We start from the raw sequence: 14,366 nt of genomic DNA, 5'->3' as shown, positions 1-14,366 counted from the left end.
TTTGTGACGTCGACTGGCGAGAAAGGGAAAAAAAAGAGAGAGAAACATTCAACACCACCGCCAGTCCATTACCGGCTTTACGAGACGCAGCACCCCCGGCTCACCTCGAATACTCTCATCCGTATCCCGCGTCGACCGCATCGCGAACACGTCCACGAGCATCACCAACGCGACGACATCGAACCAGTAGCTGTCCCTAGCTGACACAGCTTTGCCCGTGGCTTCGAGTCCTCTCCGATAGAGCCCACACCACCCCGCGTAGCCGCCGCCGAACTTGCCGACGACCTTCGATCGATACTCAGCCCTCTCTCCCTCTCCTCCGCTGGTTCGACAAAAAAAACATACACACACAAGTGCCCGCCCACGAAAACGCACCATCTCGCGAGGGATCGGGCCAGACGAGACGAGGACTCTCCCCCCTCCGAACCCTAGGGGTTTTACACACCTCATATCTCCTCGTCGATGGCTTTTTTGACCAAGAACATTTGGCCCAAAGATGGGAGGAACCGATCGCATATCCCGGCCATGCCGGTGTGGATTGCAGGCGTCAGGATAGCACAGCTCGTAAGGAACACCGCCGCCGCCACCACCAACGAGACCCCACGATGCGATGCCGCGCGCAACTTAGGATTGGGCAAGGATGTTCGCATGTCGTGGAGGTTGCGAGATGTTTTGGGGAATGATTGTTGACGGTTGTGGAATTGCAGGTTCTCTCGATCGCGACGTTAGCAGTCACCGTCTATGGTCTCACCACCATGCAAAAAGCGACAAACTATCGCAGGATAACGGTACGCTGGAATCTCTCATGAATCCTTCCTGGGCGCAGGGGGATTTGCTGCGCAATCGGGGAATTTGCTGACTTTGTCATTCGCAAAACAGTCCTTCAGCGGCACTGAAGGCTTCCGTATGTCACACCACTACCGACCCCTCTTCTGTCTCACGATACTGACGTTGCTCATGATAGCATTCTCATGGTTCGCTTTCGCGTGGACCTTTTCCTACTTGACATGGCTAGGAGTCGCCGTCATGTTCATCCCGATGATGTACAACTGCTGGGTGCATCTGTACGTCGTTCTCTCCGCGATGTTCTCAACTAATGCTAACATGCCGCAGTGGACTTGAAGTTCTCACCATTGTTTTTTGGCTCATCACGATGGCGCTGTTGGCCAGCCATGCCGACGACCTGGACTCCCTCGATGCTTTCATTGTTACGTTCGGGCCCAAATATGAAGTTTACTACAAGATGAATGTCGAGCCGTTTGCCGAGGGCTTCGTAGCCGCGACTTATACCGGAACAGCACTCTCGACCGTCAACTTTGTGCTGTTCATCGTTTCTATCGCCATCTTTGGTGCGTCATTCTCACACACCCAAGACAGCTGTCGTCTAGGCATCATGAAGCGTAGATCTCAAGCTAACAATCTCAGGCCGCGCTCTACATGCTTACCGGAAAGCAAACTTGGAAAAGGCTCCCAGCACGACCGACTCGCAGAAGACGATCCAGGCCGAGGGTGACAAGATGGTGGCCTCGCCACAAATGACCTCCGCGGTGCCGACTTACATTCACTGGCACCACAACAACAACACCATGAACCAATATCACCCGCAGCAGCACCCTCAAATGTACCCTTACTACGCCCAACCGTACGCCCAGTCGCCGCACTCGCAATCGAACCCCTCACCTCCGACCTCCGTACCGCCACCACAAGGATTCCAACCGGCATACTACCCCGGCGCCCAGTGGCCGCCTCAACCACCTCAACAACAACCGCCTCCCGAGGGCGGCGTCTGGCCGCAGCAGAACTACGGCATGTACCAGCAACAAGTGCCCATCGCCTCTCAGCACACGGGTCAGTCCGGGACCGACCTCGGCACGCCCCAGTTCCCAATGGTGAGCCCCGTGACGGCCACCAAGTCCGACCTCCAAGGCGTCTACCCGACGCCGCCGCCGGGAAGCACGACGACGGGGGCTCACTCTCACTCGGGATACATGGCGCCGCCAGCACCACAGCCGCCACCGCCGCCGCCGCCGGCTCCCGGATCGGCGCAGTCGCCGGTCGAACTGAACGACGGTCTGGGGGAGGAGAACATGCCTGCCGAGTTGCCGAATAACCCGCCCAGATCACCCAGGTGATGAATGAACGGTTGTAATTGCGGCGAATGAAAAAGAGGAGGGAGCACCCGCTTCTCACGGCGTGTGAGAAGCGGCACGAACGAACTTTTGGGGACACGATTCTACGGCGCATATTTCGTAACTTTTCTTTGGGCGCGGCAACATACAAATGCATAGAGAAACGGAGTTCTGGGTTAAGGGAGGGGGAAACAACCGGCGCAACAAGCTCCGCACGCAAAGCGGATTCATCTGGCTATGGAGTTTGACCGAACACTTTTTTGGATCGAGACTTATTTTTTCGACTTTTATCAACCTTTTCTTCTTGGCCCCGGGCAACGGGCTACTACTCCTACGACGACGAACAGGACAGAGCAATCCAATCCACTTGACGACGGCACAAAATAAAGGGAAGGGGGGCCTCCTCGATATTTCTGCGCGAGATATTCGGCGGTTTTTGCTTTCGTTGTATTTTTAGCTTAGATGGGCGTCCCCTTTGGGGGATGCGTGGTTCATGCTGCTTAATTCATGATACCCCCGATGTATGACCGATCGGGAAGACCATCTTCTGATAGAGGATTCATACTATTATTATGACGCTTCGTTTAATTGTGTATTAGGACTCAGTGATGCCGAGGCTGTGCTCATGAATTGTGTGAGAGGTGGGGAGAGATGTCTGATTATGACTATGATTATTGGTCACCGAATTACAATGTAAGGGTATCTTGTTTGCATCTAATGCAGTGGCACCCGATTCCTTCAGTAGACATAGCGGAAGTAAGGGTTCTCCTTATCCGTCAAGTCTTGAAAGGCGAGCTTTGCCCGTTCTTCCTCGTCGACAGGCAAAGCTTCGCGCTTCTTGTTCTCCCTCCAGAGCACATAGTACAGCGCCACTGAGGCGAAGATGCAGATGATGTAGCAAATGATGAGTCCCAACCAAAGCTCTGGGTAGTGGTCTGCTTTGCTCTGCGACTTGACGAGCTGTGGCCCGACGATGTTTCCAACGCAGTACGCCACGAAAATGGTCGCCGCCATGAAGCTCTTCTTCGTATGGCCGGCGACGTTGGACATGCCCAACGTGATGATAAGGCTGACGACGCCGCCGAAGAAGCCGGTCAGCGAGTATCCCACCACGGGCGCCGCGGCGTGGTGCGTCCACTCGGAACGCCATATTAACGCGCAGCCGGCGATGACGGGCAGGCAGCAGACGACCAGCATCAGAATCCGGACATTCGGAACCCGGGAGCCGATGTACCCCGTCAAAAGGATCACGATGAAGCAGATGCCGCCGAGCGGGAACTGGAACAGGATCGACTCGAGGGAGGTCCACCCGAAAGTCGACACGATCAGCGGGCCGAAGCCGGAGACGGCGCCGTTCATGGTATACGCGGAGGCCATCATCAGCGCGACGAGCCAGACCTTGACGTCGAGGACGGACTCGCGGAGCTGCGACGTCTTGAACTTTGTGCAGCGCACGCCGGTCTGGCCGTAGCGCAGGCGCTCGACGGCCGCGAAGCGCTCGTCCGGGGACAGGAACCAGGCCGAGACGGGGGAGTTGGGCATGACGAAGCAGAAGCACCCGAACAGGAACGTCAGGCACCCCGCGAGGAGGTAGATGTACTGCCAGGGGCGGAGGTCGCCGGAGCGGATCTGGGCGAAGGCGTAGTTGAGGGCGCCGCCGACGATGGTGAAGAGACCCGTGGAGCTGAACCACCAGCTCTGGCGCAGGGACTGCTCGAGCTGGGTGTAGTAGCCGGCGATGATGCACATGAAGCCGGTGGGGATGATGCTCTCGACGAAGCCGAGGAAGAAGCGCTGGGCGTAGAGGCCCTGGTGGGTCGTCACGGCGGCGGTGAGCATGCAGATGCCGGACCAGAGGATGACGACGGCGCCGAGGATGCGGCCGATGTCGAAGCGTTGGAGGGCGTAGGTCATCGGGTACAGGCCGGCGAGCATGCCGAAGTAGAAGAGGGATGTGGCCCAGGAGAGGCGGGAGGTGTCGACGCCGCCTGCGGGGGTTGGGACGGAGAGGTGGAGGTCTGTGGTCATTCCGAAGAGGACCGCCGATCCGAGGATTGCTTTGTCGTAGTAGACCAGGCCGTCTGTTGAGATGTCAGATGAGATGAGGTGAGATGGAGGAGATGAGCGTACAGCCAAAGATCATGGCGGGAATGAGGAACCAGTCAATCTTGCGGACCGCGCGAGCTGCGACGGCCGGGTCGAAGTCTTGCGTGTGCGTGCCGACCATCGCGAGAGCATCGTCATCGCCGACCCGGGGCGAATGTCCGGAGGCCTCGACGTCGCCGTCCGCTCCGGACGTCAGGGGCCCGGCGACCGTCTCGGGGCCGGAGGTGGCGGGGGTATCCTTCTCGGGGGCCATGATTGACGAGCGTCTCGGGATCTGGTCGCCGGAAGTAGGAATCCGGGCTTTCTTTTGGCAGTTTCGGATTCAGAGGCGCGGTTCTTGGCGAAGGGCGGATGAGTCTCGCTGAGCCCTTGGTCACTCTGCTTGTCGCAAGGGCTTCGCTGTGCGTGGTTTTAAGGCGTGGAAAACTCCTCTCGGGATTGTTGGCTGGGGACACAGGTGAGCGCAAATTTTCATCGACAAATCATGTTGGCATGGATAATTGGAACGAGGACAGTTCCGTCTCCCTGGTTCACATCACGCGAACTGTCAGATACTCTCGGCGTTTTCTTGTCACTGTCACCCCAACGTCACATTCATTTGGTTTCGAGGACTGTTGGTTCCCGAGTGAAGGGTAACGAGACGAGGGGGAGTGATCCGTTCCGCTCGATGGATTGACGAGCCGAAAGAGCCATCACAACCGGACCAATCTTTCCCAGTTTTCACGGCCCGCTAAGAGGATCTGGGCATGGTGGATTGGCAAAAAATCTGCAGCTTCCATGTCTCGCTTTAGTAAAAAGAGGAGCTTCCAGAGAGGCTTCGATTGGACACCGGGATTCACTTGGCCTGGGCCGCGGGTACAATCGGAGATGGGGGGCCGAGTTCGGGGGTCCTTTCTGGTGGGGAGTGAACGGTGAGATGTGTGATTTGCCGGGCGAGCGGTGGTTTGATTCTGGGTTGAGATGTTGATGGGATGAGGCTGTTTTGTGTAGAGTTTTGAACTATATTGGAACCGGATATGACATGTCAGAGTCTCGACTGGGAAAGCAGACGGCATCTTAGGACGAGGGGAGGAATCGGGGGGCCGCCCGGGATGTGTACGGGGTGCTGAGTGAGATTCAGCCTTCGGATCTTGATGAGTGGTGGCGGCATTTGGTGAGACAGATCTGAAGGAGCGAGTTGCGTTTGAAGCATATGCCTTGGAATCTGGTGAGTAGCAATTGCCAGTCTCATCGGCGAGTTACTGAGATGCGAGGGCTCTTACGCCGTTTGCTTAGATGGTAATCTCGAGTGAGTGTCATTGTGCTCATGCGAGTGAGTCCGTCCGCTCTCATTGGCATTGAGAAAAATGCGAAGAGGGCATGATGAATGAGATGCGTGCTCACCAACACGTCTCACTCTTCGACCCGCGCTCCATTAGCATTCTATTACCGCCAAGTCCTTCGAGCGAGCGGACTCAAACGCGAATGAGTTGCCTGATTCCGTCCCCAGCTCCCTTGACAGCTCGTTTACCTTTTCATCTCGATTCTCCGAACGCCAGCTCTGAGCTTCCCAAAGCGACCAGCCAATATTACGCCGGATCCGGGGGGCCGCCTCGACCATCTCGTGCTGCAGCCCCAAGACAAATCGCACCCTCCCACCATCACGATCATCTTCTCAAACTTATTTTTTTCGAGAGCGCGTCTTGCGGTCCATGCTGTACGAACCTGAAGCTCAAGCCATTCTTGGCCGTTCTTGGCTTTCCGGGAAGGTCGGCCCTTCAGTTGGGAACGCCTGGAGGTGAGTCGCTCACTCGCTGATTGACGGCAGCTGAGGCGTGTCACCTGGAGTGAGGCGAGCTCAGTGAGGCCGTCACGATACGCGTCAAATGCCACGCGTGTTGTTCTGAGGCGACATAGCTCACACACAATCCTGTCTGCAACGGAGGATCACGAGAAACAAATGGTTTACTTATTAATTCCAGAAATCCGCCCTCTCGGTATCTTTCCTGGGTTGACCAGGCCCTGAATCCTCCGTCTTTCCATCTGTCCGCCATAAGTACAAATGTCTTACCAGCCACTATTAACACTAGGTTACAATCAACGCGCCGCTTTGCTCCTTGATGCGGTCGTCTTCTTGCTCATCCCTCCCCGGAAGAGAGAGGGACTGTAATTATACACTAGGCTCATTGAATCTTTGCCGCTTCTCTCTCCGCCTTGTTTTCTCTCCACCATTTCTTTTCGCGCCTGATCGCGTAGTGAATCCAAATTCTCGCAGTCACACCCCAAACGATAATCCATCCGAACAAAACGCCCAACGACGTGCCGAACGCACGCTCGAACTCCAGGTCCCAAATGATGGCGGCCACGTAGCCCAGGTAACAACTGCACCCGCCGATCCAGAACAGCGTCAACTCGAGAATCATCTTCCGGAACATCATCGACTTCTTGTACCGCTCCACGTACTTCTTGCGGAACTCGCGGTTCTGCGCGCCGTCGACGGCGAAGAAGTCCTCCGCGGCGTAGTACACGATGGGCTTCAGCCGCTCGCCTGCCGGGTCCGAGTTGATTTTGAACGGCATCCTGATCGGAATCAACGTCATGAGGGCGATCGCGTCCAGGATCATGAACATGAAGCCGGGAGAGTACAGGTAGAGCCACTCAACCACGAAGGGGTCGTAGACGGTGGTCGAGCATACGAACGGGACCAAAGCAGCGATCAGACCGAGCGCGTACACCCACGTCGTGGCATCAAGCTCCCACCAGTGCTTGGACAGCAACGGCGCGCATTGATCGAACTTGGCAATGAGTCGGTAGACGCGGACGATGAGGATGTACACCTCACCGAAGCCGAAGGCGATAATGGCGAAACCCAAGATACGACTCTCGACTGTCTCGACGGCGGGGAGTCCGCACTCTACTCCGGCTTCATACGCAGGCGCGCATGCCTCGCGACGACGGTTACGCTGCGCACGCAGCCAACTGTAGTAGATACAGACCGGGAGAGCCAGATCGAAGAAGAGAATGATGAAGGGGCCGATGGAGATGGAAATGTGCTCTTTCCAGTCGACGTACTTGGTCAGCGGCTCAAGTTCGTCATCATCGTCGTCGCCGCCATCGCCTCCTCTGTTGCCGGTTGTACCTGCCAGGACTCCCGCAGCGGCAGGATCCGTCGATGTTGTCTTGGGAAGGCCAACACGTCCGAGTACTTGCGCCGTGTCCTCGCTGACGGCCGTGATGGTAGAGTCGCGGAACGCCTCGCGGTTTTCGTCTCCGGGTTGTCGCTCACGGGCGACGGCGGCTTGAGGAGCATCGGCCTGGCCCGCCGCGGCTTCATTGGATCCTCGTCTGCTTCCCTGCTGTGATCCTGCTCGGCTGCCGGACTGCGAAGCCGCTTTCTGCGACGGGGCTCTACTGCCTTGTTGTGAGCCTGTTCCCGCCGGAACGGCTGCTCTGCTCTGCTCCCCAGACTGCTTCGGGCTGGGTGGCTTTTGCTCGCTCGAGGTGAGTTCTTTGGAATGCGAGGTGCTGGGTGGTTGTTCTTGAGGAGCATCCTCGTAGCTGTTCCTCGACGAGGTGACGTGCTCTTCATTGTCACTCGTGATGTCGGCAGCCGCAGCCGCAGCCGGGTCGTTACTTCCTGACATCGAGGCGATGCTGCTGCTGTTCTTGCGTAGAATGTGGAAAAGAGAAGAAAGGGGGTTAGAACGACAATGGGGTATCAAGTCTGGAAAGAATGACTGAAGACGTCTTGTACGCGCGCGCTAGACGAACCGCAACGACGACGACAACAAAGATTAGACAGCTCAGCTCAGCTCGGGTATTGTGTGACGGCAGCAGAACCTGAGCTCACCTTACTACGCCAAACCGACCTAGGATGAGAGACGTCGACTACTTCATATGGAAAGGTGTTCACTGGACGGGAGTAAGGGCGCAGATCCAAAGCGCACGTCCGCCCGCCGTCGCAAGCACGAATCATGAGGAGGGCATGAATGCATTCGCGACATCAGACGGATGCCTGACCGGCCGGTCCCTGGTTTCGAAAACGTGCCCAGGTAGTATCTGAGCCCATGTTCCATGGGATGTTCCATTCGAGCGCGCCCCCGAGCAGCACACTTCGCAGCGGTGTCCTCGGATGCCTCAACACCTCCATGTCGCGAGGGGAGAGCGTCTTCGTCGCGTGATTGGCACTGCGCAGGAAGTGGTGTCTGCTGTGGGATGGTTTCTGCCCCTTGCGAGCAAACTCTGGCCGGCATAAACCCAGAGCCTCGTCTCAATCAGCACCAGCAATGCCCCGGGCTCTGTTCGTTAGCAGCGTTTGCCGCCCCCTTTGATGGTGTGAAGGAGGACGAGATGGCCAGTCAAAAGAGAAAGGGGCGCAGCGTCTAAACGACAAGACGCTACAGATCGTATGCCGTTCCCTGGACCAAATAGCCAGCCAAGGTCTCTCAACAAGTTGAACGTTGGTTTCCCCGGGATCCAGCCACAGCCGGAGCCTGAACTCTCGGGGTATTTGCCTCTCCACGATCGGCACCGGACTCCGTTGCGGAACATCGATTAGCTCCCGATCCAGGGGCCGACCCTGGCCTCCTGCTTTGGCCCAGCCCCGGCGCAACACCACACACCATCCGGCCGCAGCAATTGGCTGCTGGGACTCTCAACACCAGAACACAGGTGACGGCGAGCCCGGGGCTTCCATGTTCTCTTCCAGTCCCTGCTCGGCCGTGTTGGTATCTAGCGTCAAACGCTAGTGCGGAGTCAAGTCCGGACATCAGAGCACAACTCGAACTCACCAGCAAACAAAGGCCAGAACAGAGCGCGGAAGAGACCAAGCAACTCGAGTTCAACTGAACAGGCCGGGATGAGAAAGCCTGACGGGAGCTCTGGCATAGACGTACGTACCCGTGAGGCGACGAGCTGAGCAGAAGCTATGCCATCCAGAAGAACCGACCACAGAGCTTGCTCAAGTCCGTCCTGTATGCCAAATGTCAAGCAGCCCGCTCACGTCTCTCCCCTTTCCCACCGTTGATTGCCCACTTTACCCCGATTCTGCATTTCCCATCCTGCGAAGACTCTCCCATCTTTCCCTCCCCCCATCTATGCCAGGCATGCCATGTCTTCCGCCAAGGTTGTGCCCTGCGCCGCTTACGTCTAAGCTGCCTGCAACCAAGCAAGTCGCAGCAGTCAATGGTCTGACCTTTCGGGGAGAGTATATATCTTACTTACCTGGTGTTTACTTGCCGCTCACCCATGAACCCGGCCAAGACCCTCGATCTGCTCCTCATGCCCACCTGGTTTCCCACGTTCCGGTCCAGGACTGGGGGCCAAGTTCGGAAGTTCTAATGCAGCCAAAGCTACGCTACAGCCTTGGATCAAACAGTTGCCGAATCAAAGGTTTACAAGAACGCGCGAAGATGGACATTCGGGCAGAATTTCGGAGAGAAACACTGATCTTCCTCCCGAGTGTCCGCTCTGCCCGCTGGGCCGTGGCATCCCACCGCGCAACCGTGAATGAAGATCCCGTGGACCGATGCTATGAAGACGGCCAAGACCTATCGCCCCCGTAGAAACCACGCATATCCCGAGTCGATGTCAACTAGGAACTGATGTCGCGATGATACAGGAGAAGCAGCATGACTCTGCCTGTCATCCCAAAGGCCATCTCGTCCCCCCTTTTCCCTTCGGTCAGTCACGAGGAGAGCCGTTTCGAATCGCACACCGCCGGTCTAGGGCTCCCGGTGACAAGTACATGGCCCGGGATTCACCGTTGGTCAAACATTGACGGGTGTCCCGCGGCCTCCAGGGACTCCGCTAAAGGAGGGGGCTCGGGAGTTTTGGCTTGATCGCTGTCTGCCTTACGGGCGCTCGCGTCCTTCTGACTTACGGGGACTTTCGAGGATGTTGAAGGATGGATAACCTGGGTAAGGATTCCCATCATGGTCGCTTGTCTGGCGCCACTCTAGCCGCCGCGCTTAACATTTATGTTGTCAGATGTTACCCCTTCCAGGACCTGGAAGGTGTGTACCTCCCTCAGGTCGATGATGATGATGATGATGATGGCTGAGTAACACGCGTCAATCATCTGCCATTGAGCAGTACAAGATGCCAGAACTGAAGACTTTTCCTCTTGTCTTCGTGAACGTGCGAGCGGTCAGTCAGGCCGTGGCGTTGCTTACGCTGCACTCATCAGACGCTCCGCTCTTGCGCAGCCGCCATGACGCACTTGATACTACTCTCGACCTCACTCTTGATGCACCGAACAACGTTCCATAGCGTTCCATTCCCAAGCGATGGAACCTCTTCATGCTTGTGCCGCCTTCTAGATGAACGGGAGAAAACTGTCACTGCGCGTAGATGCGCATGTCACGTCGACATGACCACGCGATTCATGGACGCATCATGTGCATTGCCGTCAGAGCACCGCTCTGCCGGGTCACGGTCGTTACATCCTTCGAGCTGAGCAGCTATAGCACGGGCGGAAGGCGAGAACTTCTCGAGAACGGACCCCTTATTTGCGAATTTGAGGTTGTCTTGCTGCGTTCAGCACGGCTGTCGTTTTGTGGAAGTGGGTTTAGAGATTTCGTGACACGGGTCCATGAGCCATCTGTGGCATGGTTCGTCGCTTCAGAGAGTGTTATTGCACAGGGCAGGCGATCTTTCCAAACACGTGTTCGGACAGTAGCGTGTTGGGTTGGGGCAGATCGGGCAGCAACGTTTGTGCTGATTCAGGGAGATAGCATCGTCGGCGGCTCCGAAGGGCAGAGGTTTCATGGCTTGTCTGGTCGCTTTCAAGCATGGAATGAGTCGGTCGTCATCCCGAGTTGTATAGCATGTATTGAGGATTGATAAGGTAGGATTACTGGCTCAGGAACAACAAGTATCGATCCCAATCTGACGCCCACGTTGAATGATTCTGCGTCCAGACCAGACGAAAGCTTTCTAGTCTAGTCCTTCCTCAGCAACGAGATAGACCGTCCCAAACGATTCCTAGAGGATTGGACTTGCGTCTCAGAAACTTTGACAACATAATCCTCAAGCAGCCGTTAATCCTGCATAAACATGAAAGCTGAAATGGGACCAGATATGTGATTTCAACATCACTGGCGGACTGTTAAGTCTTTCCTTTCAGGACGGCATTCAGGAGCTGTTCACCACTTCTATGTATATGTTGATAAGGCATCATTCGACTATGAAGGCCTATAGAGAAATTGCAACCGGTATGCCGTCGGGTCACAAACCCAACACAACACACAGCATACTCAATTTAACATGTTGCTTATAAAATCAACTACGAACTCAGATGATAAAACATTTACGAAGGACGGTAATCCTATTGATGCCTTTTAGATTTCCATTTTCGGCAAAACAATGCTTAGAGCAGTCGAAAGTTTTGTTATCAGAGAAACAGGTACATGAACTGAACTAACGAATGTTTTTGAGGGGGAAAGAAGTCTCTGCCTACGGATTTCAGTCAAGGTACCAAGGGAGATCCTATGAATCTGCTGCCAAATGTGGTATTAATCTCGGGACATCGCCGCTTCCCGTACCGCTCTTGATCATCCTTGCCTCCTTCGTGATAGGCGTAGCCGTTGTTCTTTCCAGGCAGGATCTATCAGGGTATATGGCAGGTAGTAAGCCGGTCGAGTGCTTCCGCAATGGCTCCCGCGTGTCGAGTCTCGCTGCCAGTAAAGATACCTCGAGTATCTTCGCGAAAGTCGGCTGCACAGAGAGAAATGAAGCTTGAGGGACCTGTGCCGGGATCAAATTGTAGTTTGGAAGACAGGTATCATGAAATGCGCCCAGTGCATGATGTGATGGCTTGTTGTCTACTGGAACGGGGCGAGGTCGAAATACCCGAAGACTGGTATGAACGAGCAAATTCTAATACGACAGATCAAGCTGGAAGTTAGATACCTCAGCTTTTGAGCTGTCTCAATGAGCCAAGGCCCACGATCGACGGTTGTTAGTACATGCAGGAAGGCAGAATCACGTTACAAAAGCATGAAATCCAAAGAAGGTGAAAAACATCGTAGGCACCTCCCTAAAACGTCAACTCGTTAACTGTTCGTAAGGGAGGAAGGTTCAATCATGGGACTTTATCCAAAAAGAAAATGGAGAGGTGATGTTTGGACAGAGCGAAGGACACCCTTTCCTGCCGAGAACTTTCCACTTCGCAGTTGAACTTGCCTTGATCGTATATGCTTTCTTCCCAAACCCTCCTCCACCTCGTAAGAACTTCTCCTCCTCCATCCTCCATCGCCACGACGTCTATCCGACAAACACTCAGCTATCTTTACTAGTCATCCCTACCGGCAATACAATATCACGGCAATTAAACGAGTGTAGACGACGAGCAAAGAGGAAGATGAACGAAACCAACAGCAACACCAAAGCCAACAGCACCCGCGACGACGAAGATCAAAAAAGAACAATCATCACAGACCTCAATGATGACATCCTAGACCTAATCAGCCGCGAGCTTTGTGCGCACTGTCACAAAAGGCGCGGCGAGAACTCTGTCCCATACGACGAGAAGGACTGGAAGACCGACCAGGAGGCTTTGATGAATTTTGCCCAGACCTGCAACAGAATCCACCGGGTTGCACGAGCCGTTGTATACCACAGCATATATCTTGGCTTCGATGAGCTTACTCTTGCCGAACATAATCCAAGTCAACCGACTTATCACGAGGGCATCGAAAAGAGACTACAACAGTGCGCCAAAACTCTTCTCGATTCGAAGGCACTTCGCCAGAAGGTCTCACATGTCGGCAATGGAGACGATGGTATGTCGATGTAAGTTCATGCGGTAAAGACGGGAAGTTAATCTTTTATAGAAAACAAACTCGGGGAACGCGTCTTCGGAACGGAGACACTTGATATTGCGGGAGCCGTCCGACATATCCAGCTCAACTTTGGAGATACGCCGTCTTCTCGGATTCACGGAGCAGGCCTTGTATCGCAACTCCTCGAATCTTCTCCTGGGGTCCAGCACCTAGAGCTTATCAGTAGACAACACATGAACCTGTTCTACGATCCAGTCTTTGAACGTCCCAACATGTTCCAATCGATCAGAACGCTCGCTCTAGTATATCTCAACTCTTCTCCCGTGTCCCGTAGCCTTGGCTCACTGGTGGAAACCAGGATGTCTTTGCTGGACATGTGCACGAACCTCACTGACTTGCACATACACGGGGTAGACAACATTCACGTCGAGTCTCAGACTTTCCGCAACGTCGTCACCCTGAGATTGACCAACTGCAGACTCCGTCTACAGCAGCTTGAAACTTTTTTGGCTCAATTTTCAAAGCTGGAGACGTTTGTGTTCGCGCGCGGCAGAGTTCGAGAAGGGCAAACCAGGGCCGAACATCCTCTTGGCGCAGCGGACCATAGTCGCGATGAGCAATTCACGCCGAACGAAGCTGCAGAACAGCTGAGGAAACACCACCGGGAAGGTTTGAAGAGATTTGAACTGGGGCCTTTCTACAATTGGGAGGCACAAACTGGGGTCGCACTCAACCGAATTTGCCACAACTCCTTCACCACTGCTGTCGGGGCTGAGGTCATTGCCAGCCTTCGAGACTTTGACAAGCTTGAGAACATTCATCTTTCTCAAGACGCAATTCTTGGACCTTACTGTCTGAGATTTTCCCCCGGCAACTACCCCGTGGTTGCTATCAGGGGCCTGCTTGTGAGCGACCAAGATGGCGGCAAACTTGTGAACATGCTTCCAAGAACAATCAAATCACTCCGCATTAACCACATCAACGAGGATCTTACTCGAAGTCTGCTTCGTCTCTCCACATCTATAGGAGACTTCCCTGATCTGGAGGAAGTGTACCTTCACGGGGAGGATCCACGATTGGAGCTGTTGTGTCCCAATCCGAACCCCGATTTGCGCCGCAGGTACGAGACAAAACTCCAAACCCCGTGGCGGCACATCCACAGCTGGGTGCTAGAGCGGGTGGGCAATGCTCTAACGGCTCGAGGTATCCGATTCGAGTTTGAAGGGATGAAGGAATACGAGCGCAAAACATACTTCAGAGCATGGAAAGTAAAAGCCCACTAAGGCGGAGCGAAATAAAAATGCAGTCAGCACCGGGGGGGAGGGGGGGGGGGGGGGGGGTGGAGAATAAAATAGTAACGGTAAAAAAA

General features: G+C 54.9%; 4 protein-coding genes across 4 annotated transcripts; 2 read left to right on the top strand and 2 right to left on the bottom strand.

Moving 5' to 3' along the window:
* Positions 1-462: 462 nt before the first annotated feature.
* Positions 463-2,132, top strand: CkaCkLH20_08148 (uncharacterized protein; the record flags this gene model as incomplete). Its single annotated transcript, XM_038890863.1, has 6 exons — positions 463-669; positions 708-788; positions 880-904; positions 965-1,064; positions 1,114-1,349; positions 1,426-2,132. The coding sequence occupies 6 exons, from the start codon at positions 463-465 to the stop codon at positions 2,130-2,132; spliced, it is 1,356 nt and encodes a 451-aa protein (XP_038743626.1).
* A 735-nt stretch (positions 2,133-2,867) lies between these two features.
* On the bottom strand, positions 2,868-4,488 carry CkaCkLH20_08147 (major facilitator superfamily transporter; the record flags this gene model as incomplete). The annotated part of the gene is made up of 2 exons (XM_038890862.1): positions 2,868-4,210; positions 4,260-4,488. The coding sequence occupies 2 exons, from the start codon at positions 4,486-4,488 to the stop codon at positions 2,868-2,870; spliced, it is 1,572 nt and encodes a 523-aa protein (XP_038743625.1).
* A 1,909-nt stretch (positions 4,489-6,397) lies between these two features.
* Positions 6,398-7,858, bottom strand: CkaCkLH20_08146 (uncharacterized protein; the record flags this gene model as incomplete). The annotated part of the gene is made up of 1 exon (XM_038890861.1): positions 6,398-7,858. One exon carries the CDS (start codon positions 7,856-7,858, stop codon positions 6,398-6,400), a length of 1,461 nt encoding a protein of 486 aa, XP_038743624.1.
* Positions 7,859-12,576: 4,718 nt separating this feature from the next.
* CkaCkLH20_08145 (uncharacterized protein) lies at positions 12,577-14,280 on the top strand (the record flags this gene model as incomplete). Its single annotated transcript, XM_038890860.1, has 2 exons — positions 12,577-12,997; positions 13,049-14,280. The coding sequence occupies 2 exons, from the start codon at positions 12,577-12,579 to the stop codon at positions 14,278-14,280; spliced, it is 1,653 nt and encodes a 550-aa protein (XP_038743623.1).
* Between the last annotated feature and the right edge of the window lie 86 nt (positions 14,281-14,366).

This window comes from Colletotrichum karsti (assembly GCF_011947395.1).
Source record: "Colletotrichum karsti strain CkLH20 chromosome Unknown Scaffold27, whole genome shotgun sequence".
NCBI lineage: Eukaryota > Fungi > Ascomycota > Sordariomycetes > Glomerellales > Glomerellaceae > Colletotrichum > Colletotrichum karsti.
This window is presented reverse-complemented; position numbering and strand designations above follow the sequence as displayed.